Source organism: Canis lupus, chromosome X (assembly GCF_048164855.1).
Source record: "Canis lupus baileyi chromosome X, mCanLup2.hap1, whole genome shotgun sequence".
In the NCBI taxonomy this organism is placed as follows: domain Eukaryota; kingdom Metazoa; phylum Chordata; class Mammalia; order Carnivora; family Canidae; genus Canis; species Canis lupus.
Window position 1 is genome coordinate 17,672,324 of NC_132876.1, and position 22,879 is coordinate 17,695,202.

Consider the following 22,879-nt stretch of genomic DNA (forward strand, 5'->3'; position numbering starts at 1 on the left):
AAAGGGCACATCTCCAGAATTAAACAGCCACCATGTGGAGCAAAAAGGCAAAGATTGAGAATGCAACATCTTTGGCCAGCAAACTGTGTTTGACTGATTTAGGAATTCAAGGGGGTCTTCAACATGACTGATCAGAACAGAGATGGTTTCACCAACAAAGATAATCTGCATGATATGCTTGCTTCTCTAAGGAAGAATTCAACTGATGGATACCTCAATGCCACGATAAAGGATGCCCTAGGGCCTGTAAATTTCACCTTGTTTCTCATGATGTTTGGTGAGAAGTTGAATGGCACAGATCCAGAAGATGTCACCAAAAACACTTTTTCTTGCTTTGATGAAGAAGCAGCAGGCACGATTCAGGAACATTTTCTTTTTTTTTTTTTTTAATTTTTTATTTATTTATGATAGTCACAGAGAGAGAGAGAGAGAGGCGCAGAGACACAGGCAGAGGGAGAAGCAGGCTCCATGCACCGGGAGCCCGACGTGGGATTCGATCCCGGGTCTCCAGGATCGCGCCCTGGGCCCAAGGCAGGCGCCAAACCGCTGCGCCACCCAGGGATCCCTCAGGAACATTTTCTGAGAGAGCTGTTGACAGCAACTGGAGATTGGTTTCCAGACAAGGAAGTACCTGAGCTGTACAGAGACTATTGACAAAAGGGAAATTTCAATAACATTGAGTTCATGTGCATCTTTAAACATGAAGAAATGGACAAAGATCATTGAAAGAACTTCAGATAAAAATTTCCAGTTACTGCATCTTACTCTATTTTATTTCACAGTCGCTTACCTCCACTTATAGAACCTATTAAGTGAGACTTAGTTTCACAATGTTGCCTTTGTAAAAAATATATTTATTACAGATCTTTCTGCCACTTGCACTTGCGTAATGAGACTGGAAATGGAGGTGAGTTGTAAGTGGTATTGAAAAAGAAATTGCAGGGATGCCTCGGTTGAGCATCTGACTCTTGGTTTTGGCTCAAGTCATGATTTCAGGGTTCTAAGATCGAGCCCAGCATTGGGATCCTTGCTGAGCACAGAGTCTACTTAAGGTTCTCTCTCGCGGGCAGCCCCGGTGGCACAGCGGTTTAGCGCCGCCTGCAGCCCAGGGTGTGATACTGGAGACCCTGGATCGAGTCCCACGTCAGGCTCCCTGCATGGAGCCTGCTTCTCCCTCTGCCTGTGTCTCTGCCTCTCTCTCTCTCTCTCTCTCTCTCTCTCTCTCTCTCTGCATCTCTATGAATAAATAAATAAAATTAAAAAAAAAGATTCTCTCTCTATCTCTCTGGGACACCTGAGTGGCTCAGTGGTTGAGCGGTTGAGCATCTGCCTTTGGCTCAGGGTGTGATCCCGGGATCCTAGGATCGAGTCCCACATCGGGCTCCCTGTATGGAGCCTGCTTCTCCCTCTGCCTATGTCTCTGCCTTTCTCTCTCTCTGTGTCTCTCATGAATAAATAACTAAAATCTTAAAAAAAAGATTCTCTCTCTCCCTCTACCTCTACCCCTCCCCAAACCCTGTTCCAGCACATGTGTGTGTAATCTCTCTCTAAAGAGAGAGAGAGAGAGAGAGAGAGAAATTGCAAATAAAAATCAGCAAAGCCCAGGAAAATACATCTGTATTTCTGGTTTTTATGGATTTTTATATTTTTATATAATTAAAATGATATTTTCAAATAAGGATTATCCTGACTCAAATGAAATATAATGGCAAGTTAAACAAATGAGTGGTAGTTGGGGATAGTTTTTTTTCATATTTTCAACTTCGTATAATTCAGATTTCATGGTAAAATGGATTTTTCACATATGTGGGACAGTGTCTTTCATTGTAAGTACACTTCCGCAGTGAAAATTGATTGTGCTTTTCTTTTTTTTTCATATTTCTATTAAGTCAGGTGATTAAAATACTGAATGATAAACATAAAATGTATCTGAGAAAACATTCATTCTATTGATCTAAAATTCAAAGAAGCAGCAAAATTCTGAACATTTACTGTGCATAAGGTTTTGCACATATACAATTTTCACTGATTTCCCCCAACAACCTGGTAAGATCAATTTTTATTACTTCCATATTTTAAGTAGGGGATTAATTTATTTCTTCTTATTTAAGATTTTTTTAAATTTTAAACACAATCTACCCCCCAACATGAGGTTAGAACTCACAACCCCAAAGTCAAGAGTCCTATGCTCTGCCAACTGAGCCAGCTAGGCACCCCATTAAATAAGGGACTCATTTAAATGAGTCCCAAGTAGTTGAATAATTGGTCAGCATCACTATTAGTAAGTGAGACCTGGAACTCCAAATGAGGCCACCTAACAGCAAAGCTTATGGTGCTGGAACACTGAGCTACCTCTATGAAAAGCTCCAAATGCCTAGAAGAGTCAAGACACTTCCACTACATTATAATATGATTCTGTAGTCACTATTGTAATTTAACATAATTGGAGTAATTATTTGAATAGAACTTCAGAAAATTCTATCCTATTTTTTTTAAAAGCAGAAAAAAAAGATTCCAAATAATAATATTGTATGTTGAAAGGCAGTGCATGTGGTGTAGTCTGAAAAACATGTTGACAAGGGTCCTATGAGCTTATTTAAAATCCCCAAGGCTTGGGCATCTAGGTGACTCAGTCAGTTGGGCAATGCCCTCGGCTCAGGTCATGATCCAGGGGTCCTGAGATCAAGTCCTGCATCAGGCTCCCTGATCCTTGGATAGCCTGCTTCTCCCTCTGCCTACTGCTTCCCCTGCTTGTGCACTCTTTTTCTCTCTGTCAAGTAAATGAATAAAATATTTTTAAAAAAATAAAAAAATAATTTGTTAAAATCCTCAAGGCCAAAAAATTTGAGAAATAGATGTGAAAATTTCTGAAAAAGAAAAAAAATCCATTAAAATGAAGTTTCCTATTGTGGTTCAGCATGTACTCCCTCTTTTGAAAGTGTTGAATTGGTATTTTATCTGCTTAAAATCAATTAATTTACATATGGTTCAGGATTTGTGCTTTACAGCGTGGTATAGCAGACAAATCTCTGTTCACTTACTACCAATTAGTTTTTCTGAGCTTCCTTTTCCTCATCAGTCCACTCTTGTGGTCGAGGACAGTGCTCTGCAGTTCATAAAAGCTGCCCCCATTTATTATACAAACTCACAGCCCAGGAGGTAAGTAGGCTTATGTTGACTGAAGTTTAGACTAGCTGAAGCACTTAAGTACGGTTCTTCAAGTAAAAGAATCTATATCTTGTTCCCTTTTCCAATTAAAATATAAAGGCCCTATGAAGTAGCACAAAACCAGGTGAAGAATCACTGTATGCTTAAGAACAAGAAGGGGAAAAAACAGTGGTATTATCTTGACCGCCATTAAACCAATATTTATCAATCACCTGTTCTAAGTGTTGGAAATAAGTCAAGGGCAGGACAGACAAGGACACTGCCCTCTTGGGGTAAACAAGTTCTAATTGAGAGACAGCTTAGAAGCAGGCATGACACAAGGTGGACAGCAAGGCCACTTTGAGATGTACCATTAAGCAGAGATCTGAACAACTAGAAGGAGATCCCAGGAGATGATCAGGGTGAGCCTCTCCATTTGAAAGGTACAGGTCCTCCCAAGGCACAAGTGGCAGGGTCACTGGCAGAGTACAAGAGAACAGCAGAAGGATGGGATCTGCTGCTAAGTGCCAAATCTTAGGGCTTAAGGAAGAGAAAGAAGCATACTTTCTGTTTGTTTTTTTAATTTAAATTCAATTAGCCAACATATAGTACATCATCAATTTCAGATGTAGTTTTCAATAATTCATCTATTACATATAACACTCAGTGCTTATTACATCATGTGCCCTCCTTAATGCCTGTCATCCAGTTACCCCACCCCCCACCCACCTCTCTTCCAGCTACCCTCAGTTCCTTTCCCAAAGAGTCCCCCACTTTTAACAAAGTTAAGAGTCTCTCATAGACAAACTATGGTTTGTCTCCCACTCTGATTTTTTTCCCCACTCAGTTCCCTCTCCTTCACTTATGGTTCCTTGTACTCTTTCGTATATTCCACATATGAGTAAAACCATATGATAATTGTCCTTCTCCAATTGACATATTTCACTCAGTACAATACCCTCCAGTTCCATCCATGTTGATGCAAACGGTAGGTATTCATCCTATCTGATGGCAGAGTAATATTCCATTGTATATATAGACCACATCTTTATACATTCATCTGTTGAAGGACATGCTTTCTGTTTGAAAAAACTCAGCCTTGCTGCTGTGTCTAGAACAGAGGGGCAAGAGTAAAAACAAGAAGGCTTCCATAGAGGAGGCTGTCATGTCCCTCGTTCAAGACATGAGGACAAACTGCGCTCAGGAGATGCTGAAGGAGAAGTCTGCTGTAAAATGCCTTTCCTTGCCAGGAATGCCTTGTTACTATCTTTCCAGCATCATTTTAACTGCACTCACTCTATTGCTTTGCTGAAAGCTAGATTTGAAAGATTGAGGGGAGGGACGCCTGGGGGCTCAGTTGGTTAAGCATGGGACTCTTGATTTTGGCTCAGGTCCTGATCTCAGGGTGGTGAGATCCAGCCCTGTGCTCAGTGCTCAGTTCAGAGTATGCTCGAGATTCTCTCTCTCCCTCTGCCCCTCCCCTCACTCACATGGATACACACACTCTCTCTCTTTAAAATAAATAAATATTTTAAAAAAACACTGAGAGGAAAAAAGGTTTCAACATTAAAAACAATGTAATTGTTTCTTGAATCCTTTTGTTTGCCTGACATAAGCTGTTCCTCTCGTTTCTTTTGTCTATAAAGAACATTGCAGAATCCAGTACTATGAGGGGCCTAGGCCAGAGCCTTGTTCCTCTTCTGTGTCCAAGAAATATTATTAATGATGATGATGAAACCAAAACTAACGAAATAAAAGGAACTGCAAAGAAACAAAGGTTATCTTTGGTCTCTGAAATGCTGGGATTCCAAATCCTTCCCACTACAGAGAAGCCCTGCTCAAGCACCTCGCTGGCTGGGCTGAGCACACAAGTGGGGAAGAAGTGGGCCCGGGTTGGAGAGCTCTCAGGAAGCAGGGACAGGAAACTGTGCCATGCCTGACAAGGCCTGCTTCTCCCTGGCAGAGGAAAAGGCGAAGTCGCAGGAAAGAATGGAGTCAGGGCAGGAATGTGGCTAGGCTCTCATCCTTCGGTTCTCCCAGAAGCACGGAGAGGGCGGGGTTTGGGGGTTGGGGAGTAGGGGGGTTGGGGGGGGAAGAAGAGGCCCCAAGAGGCTGGCTGCTGTGGCTACTAGGGGCCAAACGTTCAGGCCAGCTAGGACTCGGGATGTTTCCAGCAGGGCCTGATGCAGACGAGCCCCCGGGAGCATCAGGGGCCTCCCTGTCGACTGGAGCCGCCATACAGATGTCAGACTCAGGGGCGGCTGTCTTTCCCAAAGCAGGAAACAGGGGGACAGATGGAATCCCCTCCATTTCGTGTTTTCCTTTCTCTCCTGCTGCGAGGGCGACCCCCGCGTCCAGCACCCCCAAGCCCCCTTGCGCCCCCCCACCCTACCCCCCTAACACCGACCCCTGCGCTTCCCACACCCACACGCCCCGCTGCCCCGCGAGCCCCCACCCCCCTGCAGCTGAGAGCCCCTGAGCAGAAGTGAAGCACCCCACGCGCACCCGTTGGAAGGAAGGGGGCGTTCCTGGGGGACCGCGCGTGGCAGGCCAGGCTCCTGCCCAGCGGGGTGCCACAGCAGCCGTGACCCTAGGGGCCCCTCCCACGTGCCCCCCCGCCCCCCGCCTCCGTGACAGCCTGCCGGGACCCTGTGGCACCTGCCAGTGTCACCATCAGTCACGAGGCTGGGGCTCCGGCCGGCGCAGGGCGCTCCCCACGGCCCCTGAGAGGTGGTGCAGCTGTGGGACCCCCACCACCAGGTCTGTGGCCCCGACGCGGACACGGGGCTGCCTTTTGGCGTCCCTGACCCCGCACAGCCTGTGTGACTAGCTGCCCACACGGCTAAGCGCCGATAAAGACTAGTCTTCGTTTACCCCACGGCTTCCACGTGTCGGCCCCGCGCGATGCTTGTTCATTGACGGACATGTCCTCACCGACTCCCCACAGGACCCTGGGTCACTAATCCTTGTGCAGACGAAGAAGGGGGGGCAGACAGAGAGTACGCGGGCCTGGCAGAAGTCCCCGCTCACAACCCAAAGAGCCAGGGTCCAAACCCCGCTGCTTTCCGCTTCCCCAGCCTTCCAGGACCGCACGGGCCCCGGTTTAAAGATGGGACTGACCATCTCCTGGTATTAACGGGGTTCTGAACAGACCCTGGTGACACGGGGGTGCCCTGCTACCCCCGTGTCTGAGAATCATGGTTGCAGCATGCCTAGAATCGGCAGCACATCATCCGTTCAGGGGTCTTCGTTGCTCAAGATCTTGCACCTCGGGTAACTGGGAAACCCCTATCTCATCTTCAGGGGTTCCTAGTTTGCAGGCAGCTTAATTCTGTCAAAGCTGGATGAAAGGCCCTTTGTGCTCCCGCGAATCTGGCCTGTGCTGAGCGTGGCGCCATCTCCTGGCGAGTTCCTCGAACTACATCAGAAAGCCTGGCGGGGCCGTTGCTCTCGCCTTCCACTAAGGGGCGGCAGTCAGCCATGCGGAGCAGTTTTTAAGGGGAAAGGTCTTGGGGCACCAAAAGGGGGTTGGGGATGTGGGGGTCAGTGTGAGCCTGTGGGGCATCTGCTTTAGCCCTATCGCCAGGGTGATGTGGTATGACTTTTTTATTAAATTTGACATCGGAGAGAAGCACAACCAGCAGCAGTTCAGCTGAGAGCTACAGTAACCCACAAGTGGCATGTATTACAGTTTTGTCTCTTACATGTATGCCATGGTTTTGAATTAATTTTTGTATAGGATGTGAGGTTAGGGTCAAGTTTCATTTTTCCAGGCAGGCCTTTCCGATGTGCACAATACTATTTCTTGAAAATATTATCCTTTCTCTATTGGCTTGCCTTGACGCTTCTGTCAAAAGGCAATTGTCCACCTAGTTCTGAGTACATTCTGAACTCTCGTCTGTTCATTGATGTCTTTCTGCAATACCACAAGGCCCGGATGATGGCTTACATTCTATAGTAAGTCTTGAAGGCGTCAAAGCCCTGGAACTCTGCTCATCTTCAAAATTGTTTGGCTGTCCTAAGCCTTCTGTATTTAGTATAAATGTTGGAATCACCTTGGTAATTTCTTTTAAAAGTCCTGCTATGATTTTGTTGGGAATGCGCTGAATCTATATGTCAGTTTCATCAGTCTTCAAATCTATGAGCATGGCATAGTTCTGCATTTATGTTCATTCTTGAATTTCTTTTCAGGTTTTCAGCGTACAGGTCTTGCATTTCTTTTGTCAAGTTTATCCCTAAGTACTAAACTTTCTACAAAGTTATACAAATGGCCGACAGGCAAATGAAAAGATGCTCAACATCCTTAGTCATTAGGGAAATGCAAATAAAAATTACAGTGAGAGGGATGCCTGGGTGGCTCAGCGGTTGTCTGCCTTTGGCATGACCTGGAGTCCAGGGATCTAGTCCCACATCGGGCTCCCTGCATGGAGCCTGCTTCTCCCTCTGCCTATGTCTCTGCCTCTCTCTCTCTCTCTCTCTCTCTCATGAATAAATAAAATCTTAAAAAATTACTATGAGATACTACTTCACACCCGCCAGGAGGCCATAATTTCAAAACAGGAAAATAACAGTTATAGGGTTGGATGTGGCAAAATCATAAACATCATACATTACTAGTGTGAATATACAGTGATGCAGCCTCTATGTGAAATAGTTTGGTGGTTCCTTAATAAGTTAAACGTAGAATAACCATGTGATCCAGAAATTCCACTCCTAGATATGGATCCCAAAATTTGAAATCAGGTGTCCAAACAAAATTTGTACATGAAAAAAAAATTGTACATGAATGTTCCTAGCAGCACTATTCAAAAGAGCCAAAAGTTCTAAACAACACAAATCTCCAACAGCATATGTGAATGGGTAAACAAAAGTGGTATATTCATCCAGTGGAATATTATTCACCTCCCAAAAGGAACAAAGTACTGACACATGTAACAATGTGGATGACTCTCCCAAACCTTATGCTAAGTTAAAGAAACCAGACATAAAAGTCACATATCTGTGATTTCATTTTTATCAAATACCCAGAGGAAGCATATCTATAGAGGCAGAAAACACATTTTTGGTTGCCAAGGGCTGGGGTAGGGAGGGAACAGGGATTGACAGCCTCATGCATATGGTGTTTCCAGTTCAGGGTGATGAAAATGTCCTGGAACTTGAGACTGGTGACAGTTGCAAAATATTGTGATTGTACTCCATGCCACTGAATTGTATACTTTAAAATGGTTAAAATGGCAAATTTCATCTTATAGGTACTTTGCCACAATAAAAAAAATCAATGGATCATAAATGTAAGGATTTCTTTAAAGTCTCTCAATCTGTTCCAATGATTAATACACATATCTTTGCTCCAATACCACACTGTCTTTCTTACTATAGTTTATACTAAGTTTTGAACTAGGTATGGTGAATCCTCAACTTTTTCTTTTTCAAAATGTTTTAGTTATTTAAGGTAATATACATTTCCACCTACATTTTGGGTTCAGCTTGTCAGTTTCTACAGGAAACTCAGCTGAGATCTGGATAGAGCATCTGTTCAATCTACAGATAAATTTGGGGAAGATTGCCATCTTTGACAATATTCAGTCTCCAAACTATGAAATGTCTTTCTATATACCTTCATTCTTCATTTTATATATATACATATGAGAGAGAGAGAGAGAGAGAGAGAGAGAGAGAGAGAGACAGTGAGCTGGAGAGACAGTGAGCTGGAGCAGGATTGTGGGGGAGATAATCTTCAAGCAGACTCACTTCTGAGCACAGAACCCACGCAGGGCTCATCCTAGGACCCTGAGATCATGATCCGAGCCAAAATCAAGAGCCTGCCGCTTAAACAACTGAGCCACCCAGGCACCCCTCTATCCAGAGCTTCTTTAAATTTTCCCAGCAATGTTTTCTTTTTTTAAAGATTTTAGTTATTTATTCATGACAGACACAGAGAGAGACAGAGACATAGGCAGAGGGAGAAGCAGGTTCCATGCAGGGAGCCCGTTGCAGGAGTTGATCCCGTGACTCCAGTATCACACCCTGAGCAGAAGGCAGAAGCCCAACTGCTGAACCACCCAGGCATACCCCAGCAATGTTTTCTCATTTTTAGTATGCAAGGTTGGTACATATTTTATCTGCTTTATCCCTAAGTGTTCTACTCTTTTTAGGCTATTGTGAATGAAATAAAATATTTTCTTTATTCCAATTTTTAAATTTCTGTTGCTAGTATTCTGAAATGTTCATCTCATGAGCCGAGCATTTGTCTGGGCCAAGCCCTGGGCACAGGGCCAGAAGACCCCACAAGGAGGGGGTTTTATTGTCATGTCCACTTTACAGCCAGGTCAGGGAGACATGACCAGGGGAAAGTGGGCACCCGACTGGTATTATCCAGACCCAGAGGCCCAGCAGCCATTCCCTGCTGGGTGTGCCCCCCCCTCCAGCCTCTGGGGCACCTCCTTCCACAGGATGAGTGAAGGGCGGGTTCCGGGCACTGGCAGGGACTGAGGTCCATCTCTCCCGTGGTGGCAGATGTCAGGAGGGTCTCTCTCCTGTCAGGGTGCTTGGACCCCCAGAAATTCCCAGCAAGGGGAATATACCCAAGGCCCTTGCCCCAGGCTGTGCTCCTCCTTGTGACCATTGCCCTGCTTCCTCAGCCGCCTGCCCCCTGGGGACCAAGAGCCTTCCTTTTTCTACCTGGGCCACTGTGCTCCCCAGACCCCCTCCACCAGGCCTCTGCCTGCGTACCCACCCTCAGCTCTGCAGCCCGTGGAGCCCATGGCCAGGCCTCTCTGAGGAGTCACCAGGCTGGGGCTCTGAAGGGACAGGTGGGGCCTAAGCTGGGGGGAAGGGCAGCAGGCTCCCAGTCCCCATGCTTTACCTTTCCCAAATCTGGGCACCCACCGGACTAGCAGGGAGACAAGGGGTCCTCGCCACCTGCTGTGGCTTTTGGGGGCCCCAAAAAGATGTGCAGAGAGCCCACTTCACCCCACCTCCCCCAGCCCATCCTCAAGCCTCCAGGTGTTAAGTGCTTTCTGAAGCCCAGCTCGAAAATGGAGAAAAGACCGAGGTGCTTGGTCATTCAGATAAAGGTTGTGAGTAGGACAAATTCCCACTCCTCGGGCCAGGCCCCACTGCTGCCTTCTCCTCAAGGAGCAGTGGCCCAGGCCAGCCCATCTCCCCACACCTCCGGAGCAGGCCTCCACCCCTACCGCCACCCCCACCCCGCAGCCCTGCAGCGTGATATCACCGCTGGCCCCCTCCTCGAAGGCTACTGCGCCACACCAGAAGGATGGCCTCCACTTGTATTTCATTTTATTGAACTTAGGGAAGGTTTTCTTTTTAACTTAGAGTGACAGGATTTGACAGCAGAAACGAGCCCATTCCTCTGAGCAGAGGGCGCTGACCAGCAGTTAATCACACACGGGAAAGTGACAGTCATCATATTCAGCCCGTGGCTCTGATGCTGTAGAAGCTCTGCCGCCTGGAACACAGACTGCAAATAAATAAAGTGCATGGAGAGCCTGTCAGGCAGCCAGGGCCCAGTGCGGGAGAGGGAAGGGGTGGGGAAGAAGCGCGCTAAGTACTCAAGGCCAAACCGGTCAGGAAAGCAGTGGCAGGAACACGGGGCGAAAGACGTGCATCCCCTCCCCTGCCCCTCCCCTGACCCTTGAGGGCTGCGCAGGGACACCCTGTACCCTGGGGGAGGGGGTGGCACAGGATGGAGCTTTCTGCAGGGGAGGGGCCGCGGGCCAGGGGCCCTGAGGCTCCCCCCAACCCTCTCCCAGCCGGTAAGAGATGTCACAGGCCCCAGGCAGCTCCACCTGAGCCACAAGGCTGCAGCTGGGGAGCCGGTCGCTCGAGGGTGAGACGGGGGTCTTGAAAGGGGCACATCAGTGGATCAGCCCTAAGGAGGCCCCTCGTCCTCTCCTCTCAGACAGCCTCAGGTGGCTGTTGAAGGCTGTCCCCAGACATCTGTAGATGGAGTCAGCAGGCTGGCAGGCTCCCCGAACTGGACCTCGGTGGAAAGGGTTGGGGTATGGGAGGTTCCACCCGGATCAGGGACCCCAGGGCACTAGGCACAAGGAAGGAAGCCATCACACCCTGTGGGGAGCTGCAGGGGACACATGGTGGCTTCGTCTGGCCTCAGTCCCCGGGGTGAGGCAGGCAGAGCTCTTCAATCAGGATCAGGCTTCCAGCTTGGCAGCTGAGGAAAGCAGGAGGTGTGACACTGGGCCACTCTGTCCCTGGGGCTGACCAGATTGCTTTGGTTTTCAGGTCCAGGAATTCAGAGCGTGGGGACCAAGAGCAACCAGTGGCAGAGCAGCTGTGGGACAGGGGTCTTTCCTGGCTCCCCTTGGGGCCATGCCTGGCCATCCTGGTGCACCAGGTAGCAGTACACCTGGGTCCTCCGGGACCAATCCAAGCCCATCCAGAGAAGGTTCTCTGAGTGATCCTGGGCTTGGGGCCCTGAGCCTGGGGACAGAGAGACGGAGTCACACACGGGTCCCAGGCTCATCTTAGGTTTATCCCTTCACCCTCCTGATTCCGTCATGTCCCCAGGAGCCATGCCACCACCCACCCCCACCCTGCCACCCAAACTAAGAGGCTCCTGCCACTCAACTGCTGAGGAGCCCTTGGTCAAGCCTGGGGTGGGGTGCTGGGGAGGCCAGGCCGTGTGGGTAGACGTCAGCTCCGCAAGGGGTTCTAGGACTCTCCTGAGTCCACCTCAGCTCTCGCTGTCTCCCCTGTGACCTCCCATAGCACTCCAAGAAAAGCCAATCCCCCACATTCCCTACCCTGGACCTCTCTCTTTCCCCTTAGGTCCCTCAGAGGGGCCCTGAGTTCCCTCCCACATCCACCCTCTACCATGCCAGGTTTTCCCAAAGTCTGGGGGCAGATCAGATTCAGCCCCACCACTTCTTATCTGTATGACAAGGACAATCTCTCCCTGTCCCAGAACTAGTCTTTCCAATCATCAGGTGGGGAGAACAGAACTCCTTCAAAGTGTTGCTAGGAGATCTAGTGCTGAGATGACAGGGTCGAGTCCTTCCCCATGCAACAACTGGACCACTGGGTACCCCACCCCTCAGTGCCTCTGCCTGAAAGGTCCTTTCTCTCCTCCTGGCCCAGGCCTTTTGCCCAGCTGCTCCCCAGGCGGCTGTGGGGCCAGGGGCACCCCATGGGCAGGGATTGGAGTCTCTTGACAAGGCCAGAGAAGGGGTGGGTCACCACTTACAAACACTGGCTCCTGAAAGACAGAAAGAGATGGAGATTTCACAGTGGCCTCCCCACGAAGAGTGGTGACGGCTTCCCCAAGTGCTGTCTCCTCCCAAGCCCCTCCTCCACCTGCTTTTGCCACGCGAGCCTGAGAACTGCCTGCCGTCTGCTCAAGGAGATCCCCATTTCCCCGGATGCTCTGGGTGCACAGAGGCTGCTGGAGGCGGCACTCAGTAGCATCGGGAGGGCAGAGGTAGAGGCTGGAGGGAGGGTGGCTGTGATGGCGCAAGAGAGAGACTGTGGGGGCAGGGATAGGGCGGGGCGACCTTTCCACTCTAGGTCTCCAAATGTCCAAATGCCCAGCGCCAGAGGATGCCCCTGGGGGTAGGCGAGCAGCAGGCACAGCAGAATCAGGCCCAGAGCAGTCCCCTGGACACCAACACGGGGCAGATGCAATTCTGCCAAGCGCTGGGCGTGAGCTGCCCAGACCCCAGGGGCCTGAGGGATGGGAAGAGGCCTGACCAGGGCTTTGGCCAAGAACACAACCAGCTTTCCTGTCTGGTCCCCCAAGGGGGCAAAGGGTGGCAGCATCTTTTCCTTCTACAGTCTTCCCTGGGGCCTCCCCCAGCTCATTCCCCTCCATTCCCTGGGGTTCAGGTGGCAACGCCAGGCCTCTGGGCAAAGCGGGGCGGGGATGGGCTGACCTCCCAGATGCCCAGGCCGCCGCTGCCCCTCACCCTCGTCTGGGAATGAGGACCAGGGAGTTTGGGGTGCCTGCGGCCCCCTGCCTGGGCAGCTCCGGGGCTAGCTTCCCGGCGTCCCGTCCACAGTTCCCCCTGCCACCAAGATGTCATGGCAAGCGCCGCCGCCAGCCCATGGGTCCTCCATGGAGCCTCGGGCCTCCTACCTTGAAGACTGAGGCCAGTCAAGTCCCTGCTGCAGAATTTTTCCTTGCTGCTTCCCCGCCTCTGGCCAACGTGAGGCAACAGGTCGGCGGCACTTAAATCGTTTTTTTTTTTTTTTCTTTCGAGCTCGACGGAAAGGGCCCGTTTGTGGAGTTTCTGTGCAATCGGTCACCGGCCATGCTGCGGGCGGGGGGGTCGCGGCCAGGGCCGGGCAGGGTGGCCCCGCGGCCGGGTGGCCGGCGTCCTCCTGCGGGGGTCTAGGGCCCCGGGGCCCGGGCCGCCCCGCCCCCTGCCCGCGCCGCGTCCCGGCGGCCGTCGTCCATGCCCGCGCCCCTGCCCGCGGCGGCCCGGCCCGCGGGACCCTCTGGCCGGGGCTGCGGCGGCGCGCGCTCACTCGATCCGCACCTGCAGGCGGACGTTGAGCATCACCGAGGCCACCACGTAGAAGTAAGGGAAGTTCATGCGCAGCCGCCAGGCCAGGTCGAAGAAGGTGATCAGAGTGCGCGTGAGCCCCTTGCAGAAGGCGCCATACGAGCCGCGGGCCGCCGCCGAGCGCGACAGCCGCACCGCCAGGCCCGACAGGGCCGCCGCGGCCGCCGCCGCCGACAGAGCCGCCGACGCCGCCATGGGCCCGGGCCGGCGCGGGCCCGCCGACCCAGGGGAGCCCGAGCTGCCGGGCAGGGGGACGCGAGGCTTGAAGCGCCCCGGCCCGCCTTCGGTCACCCGTTCCCTGGCCGGGCCGGGGATGCAGCCTCAGCTGCTGTCGCCTCCGCCTCCGCCACCGCCCCTCTCCAGCAGCCTATGGGGAGCTCCGCCCACGGAGAACTCCGCCCCTCGCCGGCTGCCAGGGCAGCCGCCGCCAGCGGAACCCCGCCCCTGGCTTGGCCACGCCCCCTCCCGGGCGCCACAGAGCGACGGCCCGCGGGACCGCCCCGCCAGCAAGCCCCGCCTTCTCCTGGGCTCCCAAGGGCAGAGCCCGAGGGCGGGAAGAGATTGGAAGGTGACGTTCCCCAGGGATCGCTTCTGGGGCGTGTCCTTGAGCGCGGCGGACGGCCAGAGGGTCTAGAAAGCTATACTGATGACGTGCCGAAAGCCCACTGGGAAGGCTCCGCCTGTTTACTTTATCCCCCTTCCGCACTGTCTACACAGAAAATCTGGCCAGGCAATCCATTGTACCTTTAATTTCTCTGCTAACTCAGCACTGTAGAGGTTCACCAAACCCACAGGCGCATTTTTTTTCTTCTTGGTATATTTGCTGGTCATGTGTATTTCTCTATTGGTGAATTACCCCGTTACCCGCGTTGCCTTTACCTTTCCCTCCATAGTTATTTCTAAGTACTCCTCTTTTTTTTCAGTTGTATTTATTTATTTATTTATTTATTTATTTATTTATAATAATAAATTTATTTTTTATTGATGTTCAATTTGCCAACATACAGAATAACACCCAGTGCTCATCCCGTCAAGTGCCCCCCTCAGTGCCCGTCACCCATTCACCCCCACCCCGGCCCTCCTCCCTTTCCACCACCCCTAGTTCGTTTCCCAGAGTTAGGAGTCTTCATGTTCTGTCTCCCTTTCTGATATTTCCTACCCATTTCTTCTCCCTTCCCTTCGATTCCCTTTCACTATTATTTATATTCCCCAAATGAATGAGAACATGTTTGTCCTTCTCCGATTGACTTACTTCACTCAGCATAATACCCTCCAGTTCCAACCACGTGGAAGCAAATGGTGGGTATTTGTCATTTCTAATGGCTGAGTAATATCCCATTGTATACATAAACCACATCTTCTCCTCTTAAGTGTCTGTTTGCCCCGGATACCGCACAAGGCCTTCTCAGGTTTTCTTTTGCCCTTGTTCATGGCTGTTTTCCTTGCTGGTGGGCTTAAAAGCCCTTTCGTGGTTTCATCTTACCTTTATTCTAAACCAAATCGGACGCAAGCTCGACCACTTTTTCAAAACTATTGAAATGATCAAGCTTCATTAGAGTCATGACTTTCTAAAAGCTGTCTGTGAGTAGATTCACCTAGACCTCATCCCAGTTTTCACAAGGAAGGCTAGTCTGAGTATTTATGCTCTCTAAAAATGCCTAATCATCATCACACTTGAACATGTGTGTCATCTCTGTAACAGAGGAACTCAGCAGAGTTATGTACACTGATTGAGCAATTGTCATATTTACATGGTCGTGGAAAAAAAAGATTTCATTTTTTAAAGATTCATTTATTTAAGAGTACCTAGGTGGCTCAGTCGCTTGCCTGCCTTCCTTTCAGGTCATGGTCCCAGGGTTCTGGGATTGAGCCCTGCCTTGGGTTCCCGGCTCTGCGGGGAGCCTCTTTCTCTCTAAAATAAATAAATCAGTCTTTTATTTTAAAATAAAAAATCTTTTTAAAAAGATTATATTTATTTATTTGACACAGAGAGAGCCAGAGAGCACAAGCAGGGGGAGGGGCAGAGGGAGAGGGAGAAGCAAGCTCCCCATTGAGCGTGGAGTCCCACAAGGGGCTGATCCCAGAACCTTAAGATCATGATCTGAGCCAAAATCAAGAGTTGCCCAGGTAACCAACTGAGCCACCCAGCTGCCCCCAAACAGAGAATTTCATAACCACTGTGTTATTGTGTGGCATCATGACTTTATCCACAGCATAACCATACATGGGTGTGAATGCAGAAAAAATATCGGCAGATATATCAAATTACTCAACATTGTTTACCTCTGGTTAAGGACATAGGAAGGAAGATGTACTTTTTACTCTCTGTATGTATATGTATGTCCATTTGCATATATATATATATATATATATATATATATTTGTGTAGTGCCAAGAAAAAATTAATCACTTGAAAAAGAAAGAGCCACAGAAATACAGGCTTAAGCCACATACAGGCTTTGTCCATAAAGGACAAATCTCAGTACTTTGTTCCAGACTGGATCCAGCCTCATTCTTTTGAATAGCTTATTTTCTCTAACCATTTCTGAAACCCCTCCTTGGCCTCATCTCATTTATTTTTAACATTTTATTTTGAAATAATTAAAGACTCACAGGAAGTTGCAAAAATAGTACAAAAAAACCTTGCACATTTACCCAGCTTCCTCAATGGTTACATTTTCTACAGATGCAATTTATCAAAACCAGGAAATTGACATGGGTACATTGCTTGTTAAGTAGACTACAGGCTTAATTCAGTTTTCCCCATTTTCCTTACCTGCATTAATTTGTGTGTGTGTGTGTGTGTGTGTGTGTGTGTATCACTGTAGCTATTTCATTTCATATCAGGATTCCTATAATCACCACTAAAAATCAAGATAAAAACATATTCTATCAGCACAAAAGAACTCCTTAGTGCTACCTCTTCGAACTCACTCAGCCACTTATACATATTTTGCTAGAGTTATATCTATTTCATTTTATTTGGAGTGATTATAAGTGATGGTAGGTGTTTTATTTTGGTTTTCACATGTTCATTGTTGATAAATAGAACTGCAACTGAACTTTTAGGGGTTTTTTTTTTTGAGATAATCATAGATTTACATGCAGTTCTAAGAAAAAGTACAGAGATCCCATGTACTTTTAACCTAGTTTCACATATCTTTCAAACCTGTGGTACAGTATCAAAATCAGGATATTGATGCATCTATCTCTCTTGTTCAAATTTCCCCCAATTTACTTGTGCATGTGTGCACGTGTGTGCATGTGTATGTTTCGCTCTATGCAACTTTATCAGATATGTAGGTCCATGCATCCACCGCCACAGTGGAACTATAGCATATATATATATATAGCATATGGTTCATTTCTTTTTTTTTAAATAAAAAGTTATAGTTTAAGGATTTATTTATTTATTTGAGAGAGAGAACGTGGGTGCATGTACAGAGGAAGGGGCAGAGGGAGAGAATCTCAGGCAGACTTCCAGCTGAGTGCAGAGCCCTTCTTGGAGCATGCATGAGATCATGACCTGAGCTAAAACCAAGAGTCCAGTGCTCAACTGACTGAGGCACACAGGAGCCCCTATAGTTTATTTCTTTTTATTGCCAAGTAGTATTCTTTGGTATGATGGCATCATAGTTTGTGTGCCATTCACCCATGAAGGACATCAAGGTTGTTTCCAGTTTTTGCTATCATGAATAAAGCTACCATGAGTATTTGTTTATAGGTTTTTATGCGAACAAAATCTTTTATCTGGATAAATTCTCCAAAATTCAATTTCTGGGTTGTAGGGCACGTTTAGTTTTGTGACTCTGCTAAACTTTTTTTCCAGAGTGGCTATAATGTTTTACATTCCCATCAGCAATTTATGAATATATCCAGTTTTTCTGCATCTTCGTCAGCACCAGGTGTTAGTTATCATTGTACTTTTATTTTTGCCATTCTGATGGAGTGATATTTCATTGTAGTTTTTTAAAGATGTTATTTATTTATTTAAAAGGGAGAGCGAGCATAAGTTGGGGGCAGAGGCAGAGAGGGAGAGAGAGAAGTAGACTCTCTGCTGAGCAGGGAGCCTGATGTGGGGCTCAATCCCAGAACTCTGAGATCATGGCCTGAGCCGAAGGTAAACACTTAACAGACGAAGTCACCGAGGCACCCTTTCATTGTAGTTTTAATTTGTATTTCCCTAATGGCTAATGATGTTGAAAATCTTTTAATGTACTTATTTTCTATCTGTATATCCTCTTCAGTGAGATGTCTTTTGTCATTTTCTAATTGAGCTGTTTGTTTTTTAAGTTTTGTGAGTTCTTTATATATTCTACATATGAGCCCTTTGTCAAACACATGGTTTGCAAATATTTTCCTCCCAGTCTTCAGGTTGTCTTTTCATTCTGCTTTCTCAGAGCTAAATATTAAAATTTTGATGAGTTTCAAATGATTTATGCAGATATAAAAACTCTTTTTTACCAGGCTTTAGGTCCCATAGATTTTCTCCTGTGTTTTCTTTTTAATTTTTTTTTAAAAGATTTTATTTATTTATTCATGAGAGACACATAGAGAGAGGTAGAGACAAGCATAGGAAGAAACAGGTTCTCTGCAGGGATCCTGATGTGGGACTCGATCCCAGGACCCAGGGATCACAACCTGAGCCAAAGGCAGATGCTCAACGGCTGAGTCACCCAGGTGCCCCTCTTTTTAAAATTTCAAACTTTTATTTCCCATTTAAATCTGTGGTCCGTTTTGAGTTAATTTTTGTGTCAGGTTTGGAGGTGTAGGTCCAGGTTCCATTTTTTGACAAGAATGTCAAATTGCTAGAGCACAATTTGTCGGGAAGGCTATCCTTCCTTCAGTGAATTTCTTTCACAACTTGTCAAAAATCAGTTGAGCACATCTCTGTGGATTGCATCCAATTCTGGTGCATTGGTCTATGTGTCTATCCTTTCCTTTCTACTATACTGTCTGGATTGTGGTATCTCTTTAGTTTGTGTTAATAATCAGGTAGAGTGATTTCCCCCACTTCCTTTTTCTTTTTCAAAATTTCTTTAGCAATTCTAGGGCTTGTGTTTCTCCATATATATTTGTCTATTGGCTTAGAAAACCTATGCTAGAAATAGTGTTAAGCTCAAAGACCACTTTCTGGGAGAATTGACATCATTTCTGTTTTTAGTATTCCAATCCATGAACACAGTGTGTCTCTTTATTTATTTATTTAAATGTTTTATTCTTTTCATCAAATTTGTAGTTTTCTGTGTTTGATCCGATATGTGTTTAATAAATGGATTCCTAAGTATTCCTTTTCTTTTTTTTTAAGATTTTACTTATCCATTTGAGAGAGAGAGAGAGAGAGAGAGCACACGAGTATTGTGGGGAAGGGGCAGAGGGAGAAGCAGGCTCCCCACTGAGCAGGGAGCCCACGTGGGGCTCCATCCCAGGACCCCGGGATCATGACCTGAGCCAAAGGCAGATGCTTAACAAACTGAGCCACTCAGGCATCCCATATTCCCTTTTTTTGAAGCAATTATAAATGATATTTTGTGGGTTTTTTGATACTTTGTTTTTAATTTCAGTTTCCACATGCTCCTGATTATTACATAGAAATTTTGTGGAATTCATTAGAATTGTGCTGTTTATTTTCCACATGTTTGGATATTTTCTGGTTTGGATATTTTCTGGTTAATTTTTTGTGATTAAATTCTAGTTTGATACCATTGTGATCAGAAATCAAACTCTGTATGCTTTCAATTCTTTTAAATCTTTTTGGATTTATTTTATGATTTTAAGAAGAGCATTACTCTGCCATGTCTCCAGAGGAAGCCAGTGTGGGTGATAAAAGAACTAGATCCATGTCTTGTGATGAATTATTGAAAGAAACGTTCATAGTTTAGAGAACAAAGACTTATAAAGGAGATGTGACAGCTCTTTTAAAAACTTGAAAGTCAGGGCACCTGGCTGGCTCAGTCGGTAGAGCAGGCAACTCTTGATCTCAGGAGTTGTAAGTTGGAGTCCCACGTTGGGTGTAGAGATTACTTAAAAATAAAATCTTTTGAAAAAATATTTGAAGATCTGCCATGTTCAAAAGGGATTAAAGTACTGCTTTACTATTCCATGGTTTAGAATTTAGGCCAATCAGCTGAAACTGTTCTTGGCCAACATAAGAAATGGACAGCCTTGAGAAGTAATGAGGCTCCTGTTATTTTAAGTGTCCTAGAACCACCTGGAAATAAATTTTTGGTCAGAAACATTATTAAATTAAGTTTTCCTTGATGGAACCATTAAGCTTCAGTGGCCTGAACGATCCTTTTTTCTTAAAAGATTTTATTTATTCATTCATGAGAGACACAGAGAGAATCAGATACATAGGCAGAGGGAGAAGCAGGCTCCCCACATGGGAGTCCAAGATGGGACTCGATCCCAGGACCCAGGGATCACCTGGACCAAAGACAGACACTCAACCACGAGTCACCCGGGTGTCACTGAATAATCCTTTACAATTCCAGGCTCATTTGCTTCTAGGTTCACTCATGTTTATGTTCATTATAAAATTAAGTAATTTTATTTTGGAGTTTATTTGGAAATATATTTTTTATAAGAAGCATAAAATTATGCTTAAAATGAATAAATCTAATGTAAAATTTGAAGTGATGTTCTTGTAGACAGCACAGAGTTGGGTGATGTTTGCAAAATCAACTTATTTTCTTTTGATTATCCTTCTTAAGCCATTTATATTTAAAGTAATTATTGATATGTTAGAGCTTAGTCTACCATATTGTTTTCTGCTTGTTCATTTTGTTTTTCATTCCTCTTTGTCTTTTCTTATCTTCCTGTAGGATACTTGAGCATGTTTGAGGAATTTAGGAATTTTATTTATTTATTGTGGTTTTAGTATATCTCTCTGTATAACTTTGTATCAGTTTTAAAAATTTATTTTATAGTTTTACTGTTTATTTTATAGTTTTTCAATGCAATATACATGTGTACCTGTCACAGTTTACTGGTATCAGCACTTAAACCCATGGAGTGAAGTAGAGAAACTTTTTTTCCATTTAGGTCCCTTTATTCTACTCCTTTAAAAAAAGAAATAGCTTAACTATTTCCATTATGTACATGGAACCCACATCAGATGATGTTAGAGCTTTTGCTTTAACTATAAAACAGGATCTTTTTTTAAAGATATTATTTATTTATTCATGAGAGACAGAGAGAGAGGCAAAGACATAGACAGAGGGAGAAGCAGACCCCCCACGGGGAGCTCAACGTGGGACTTGATGCCCAGGACCCAGGATCATACCCTGAGCTGAAGGTGGGCGCTCAACCACTGAGCCAACCAGGCGTCCCTGTAAAGCAAGATCTTTTTTTTTTTAATTTATTTATTTATGATAGTCACACACAGAGAGAGAGGCAGAGACATAGGCAGAGGGAGAAGCAGACTCCTTGCACCGGGAGCCCGACGTGGGATTCGATTCCGGGTCTCCAGGATCGCGCCCTGGGCCAAAGGCAGGCGCCAAACCGCTGCGCCACCCAGGGATCCCTGTAAAGCAAGATCTTAAAAACTCAAGAGGAGATTGTGATTCTACTCTATTTACTACGACGTTTTCTCACTCCACTGGCCTCTCTTCTGGCCTGGAGTCCCATCCTCCTTGTGTTATCATTTCCTTTCTGATTTTAGGGGACTCTCCTCTCTTCTCTTCTCTCTTCTCTTAGGAGGGGGGTCGCGATGTGGGGAATGAAGGTCAGCTCCTCACCCACCCTGCTGAAATTGCAAAGAGGAAGATGAGTGTTGTCCAAAAGGTGCCATATTGGGGTGCTAGGTGACTCAGTCTGTTAAGCATTCGTCTTCAACTCAGGTCATGATCCGGGGTCTTGGGATCAAGTTCCACGTCAGGCTTTCCGTTCAGTGGGAGTCTGCTTCTCCCTCCCCTCCCTATTCTCGTACTCTCTCAAATAAATAAATAAAATATTTTTTAAAAAAAGTTATCCTATTCTGTTAGGCCACCCTTTTCCCAGCCTTGGGCATGGGGGAGCAAGCTTTTCTTGCAATTTTTATTTGTTGGAGGTTCTGGATTGCAGGAAACTCCAGCACCTCATGAGACATATGTGGCAGGCAAGGGGCAATCCGGGGAACTCACTGCCATGTCATTCCTCAAGTTCCAAGGTTCTCAGGCAGCCCTACTTCCACCTTTCAGTTTTTCTATGTTTGAGGTGCCATCAACATACAATGAAATGCAAATCTATTATTTTGAGGAGTTCTGTTCAAGTTATACATCTGTGCAGTCATCACTACAATCAAGATATAGATCACAGGGCACCTGAGTGGCTCACCGGTTGAGCGTCTGCCTTTTTTTTTTAATATTTTATTTACTTATTCATGTGAGACGCACAGAGAGAGGCAGAGACACAGGCAGAGGGGGAATCAGGCTCCACACAGGGAGCCTGATGTGAGATTTGATCCCAGGATTCCAGGATCATGCCCTGAGCTGAAGGCAGATGCTTAGCTGCTGAGCCACCCAGGCATCCCAATAAATAAAATCTTTTTTTTTTTAATTTTTATTTATTTATGATAGTCACAGAGAGAGAGAGAGAGAGAGGCAGAGACACAGGCAGAGGGAGAAGCAGGCTCCATGCACCAGGAGCCCGACGTGGGATTCGATCCCGGGTCTCCAGGATCGCGCCCTGGGCCAAAGGCAGGCGCTAAACCACTGCGCCACCCAGGGATCCCCCAATAAATAAAATCTTAAGAAAAAGAACATTCCAACACAACAGAAAGTTCCCTTGTGCTGTTCCCAGACACTCCTTCTCTCCACACCCATGCCCAGGCCATCCCTGGCCTGTGTTCTGTCATCACACACTTTTGGTATTCACTCCCTTGGGCCACCCACAGCCTTGAATGTGGGCTGGACTGATTGACTTACATTCATTAGCAACACTTGCTAGTGTGAGTCTTTTTAATTTTAGCCATCCTCATGAGTACGTACTGATATTTCACTGTGGTTTTCTTGTGTGTTTCCCTTATGACCAATGATGCTCAGTATCTTTTCACATGCTTGTTTGCTATTCAATATCTATTTTCTTATAAAGCATCCGTCCAAATCTTTTACCCTCTTTTAAAAGTTAGGTTGTCTATTATGGAGTTGTGAGAGGCCTTTATATATTTTAGACACCAGGCCTTTCTGGGATATATGTTTTGCAAGTATTTT

The 22,879-nt window shown here is 46.7% G+C and overlaps 1 protein-coding gene across 1 annotated transcript; it reads right to left on the reverse strand.

The window, feature by feature from the left end:
* Positions 1–10,424: 10,424 nt before the first annotated feature.
* LOC140628749 (small integral membrane protein 10-like protein 2A) lies at positions 10,425–14,128 on the reverse strand. The gene is made up of 2 exons (XM_072818260.1): positions 13,259–14,128; positions 10,425–12,382 (listed from the first exon to the last, which is right to left on the reverse strand). The coding sequence occupies exon 1, from the start codon at positions 13,881–13,883 to the stop codon at positions 13,647–13,649; it is 237 nt and encodes a 78-aa protein (XP_072674361.1). The 5' UTR covers positions 13,884–14,128; the 3' UTR covers positions 10,425–12,382; positions 13,259–13,646.
* Positions 14,129–22,879: the final 8,751 nt, after the last annotated feature.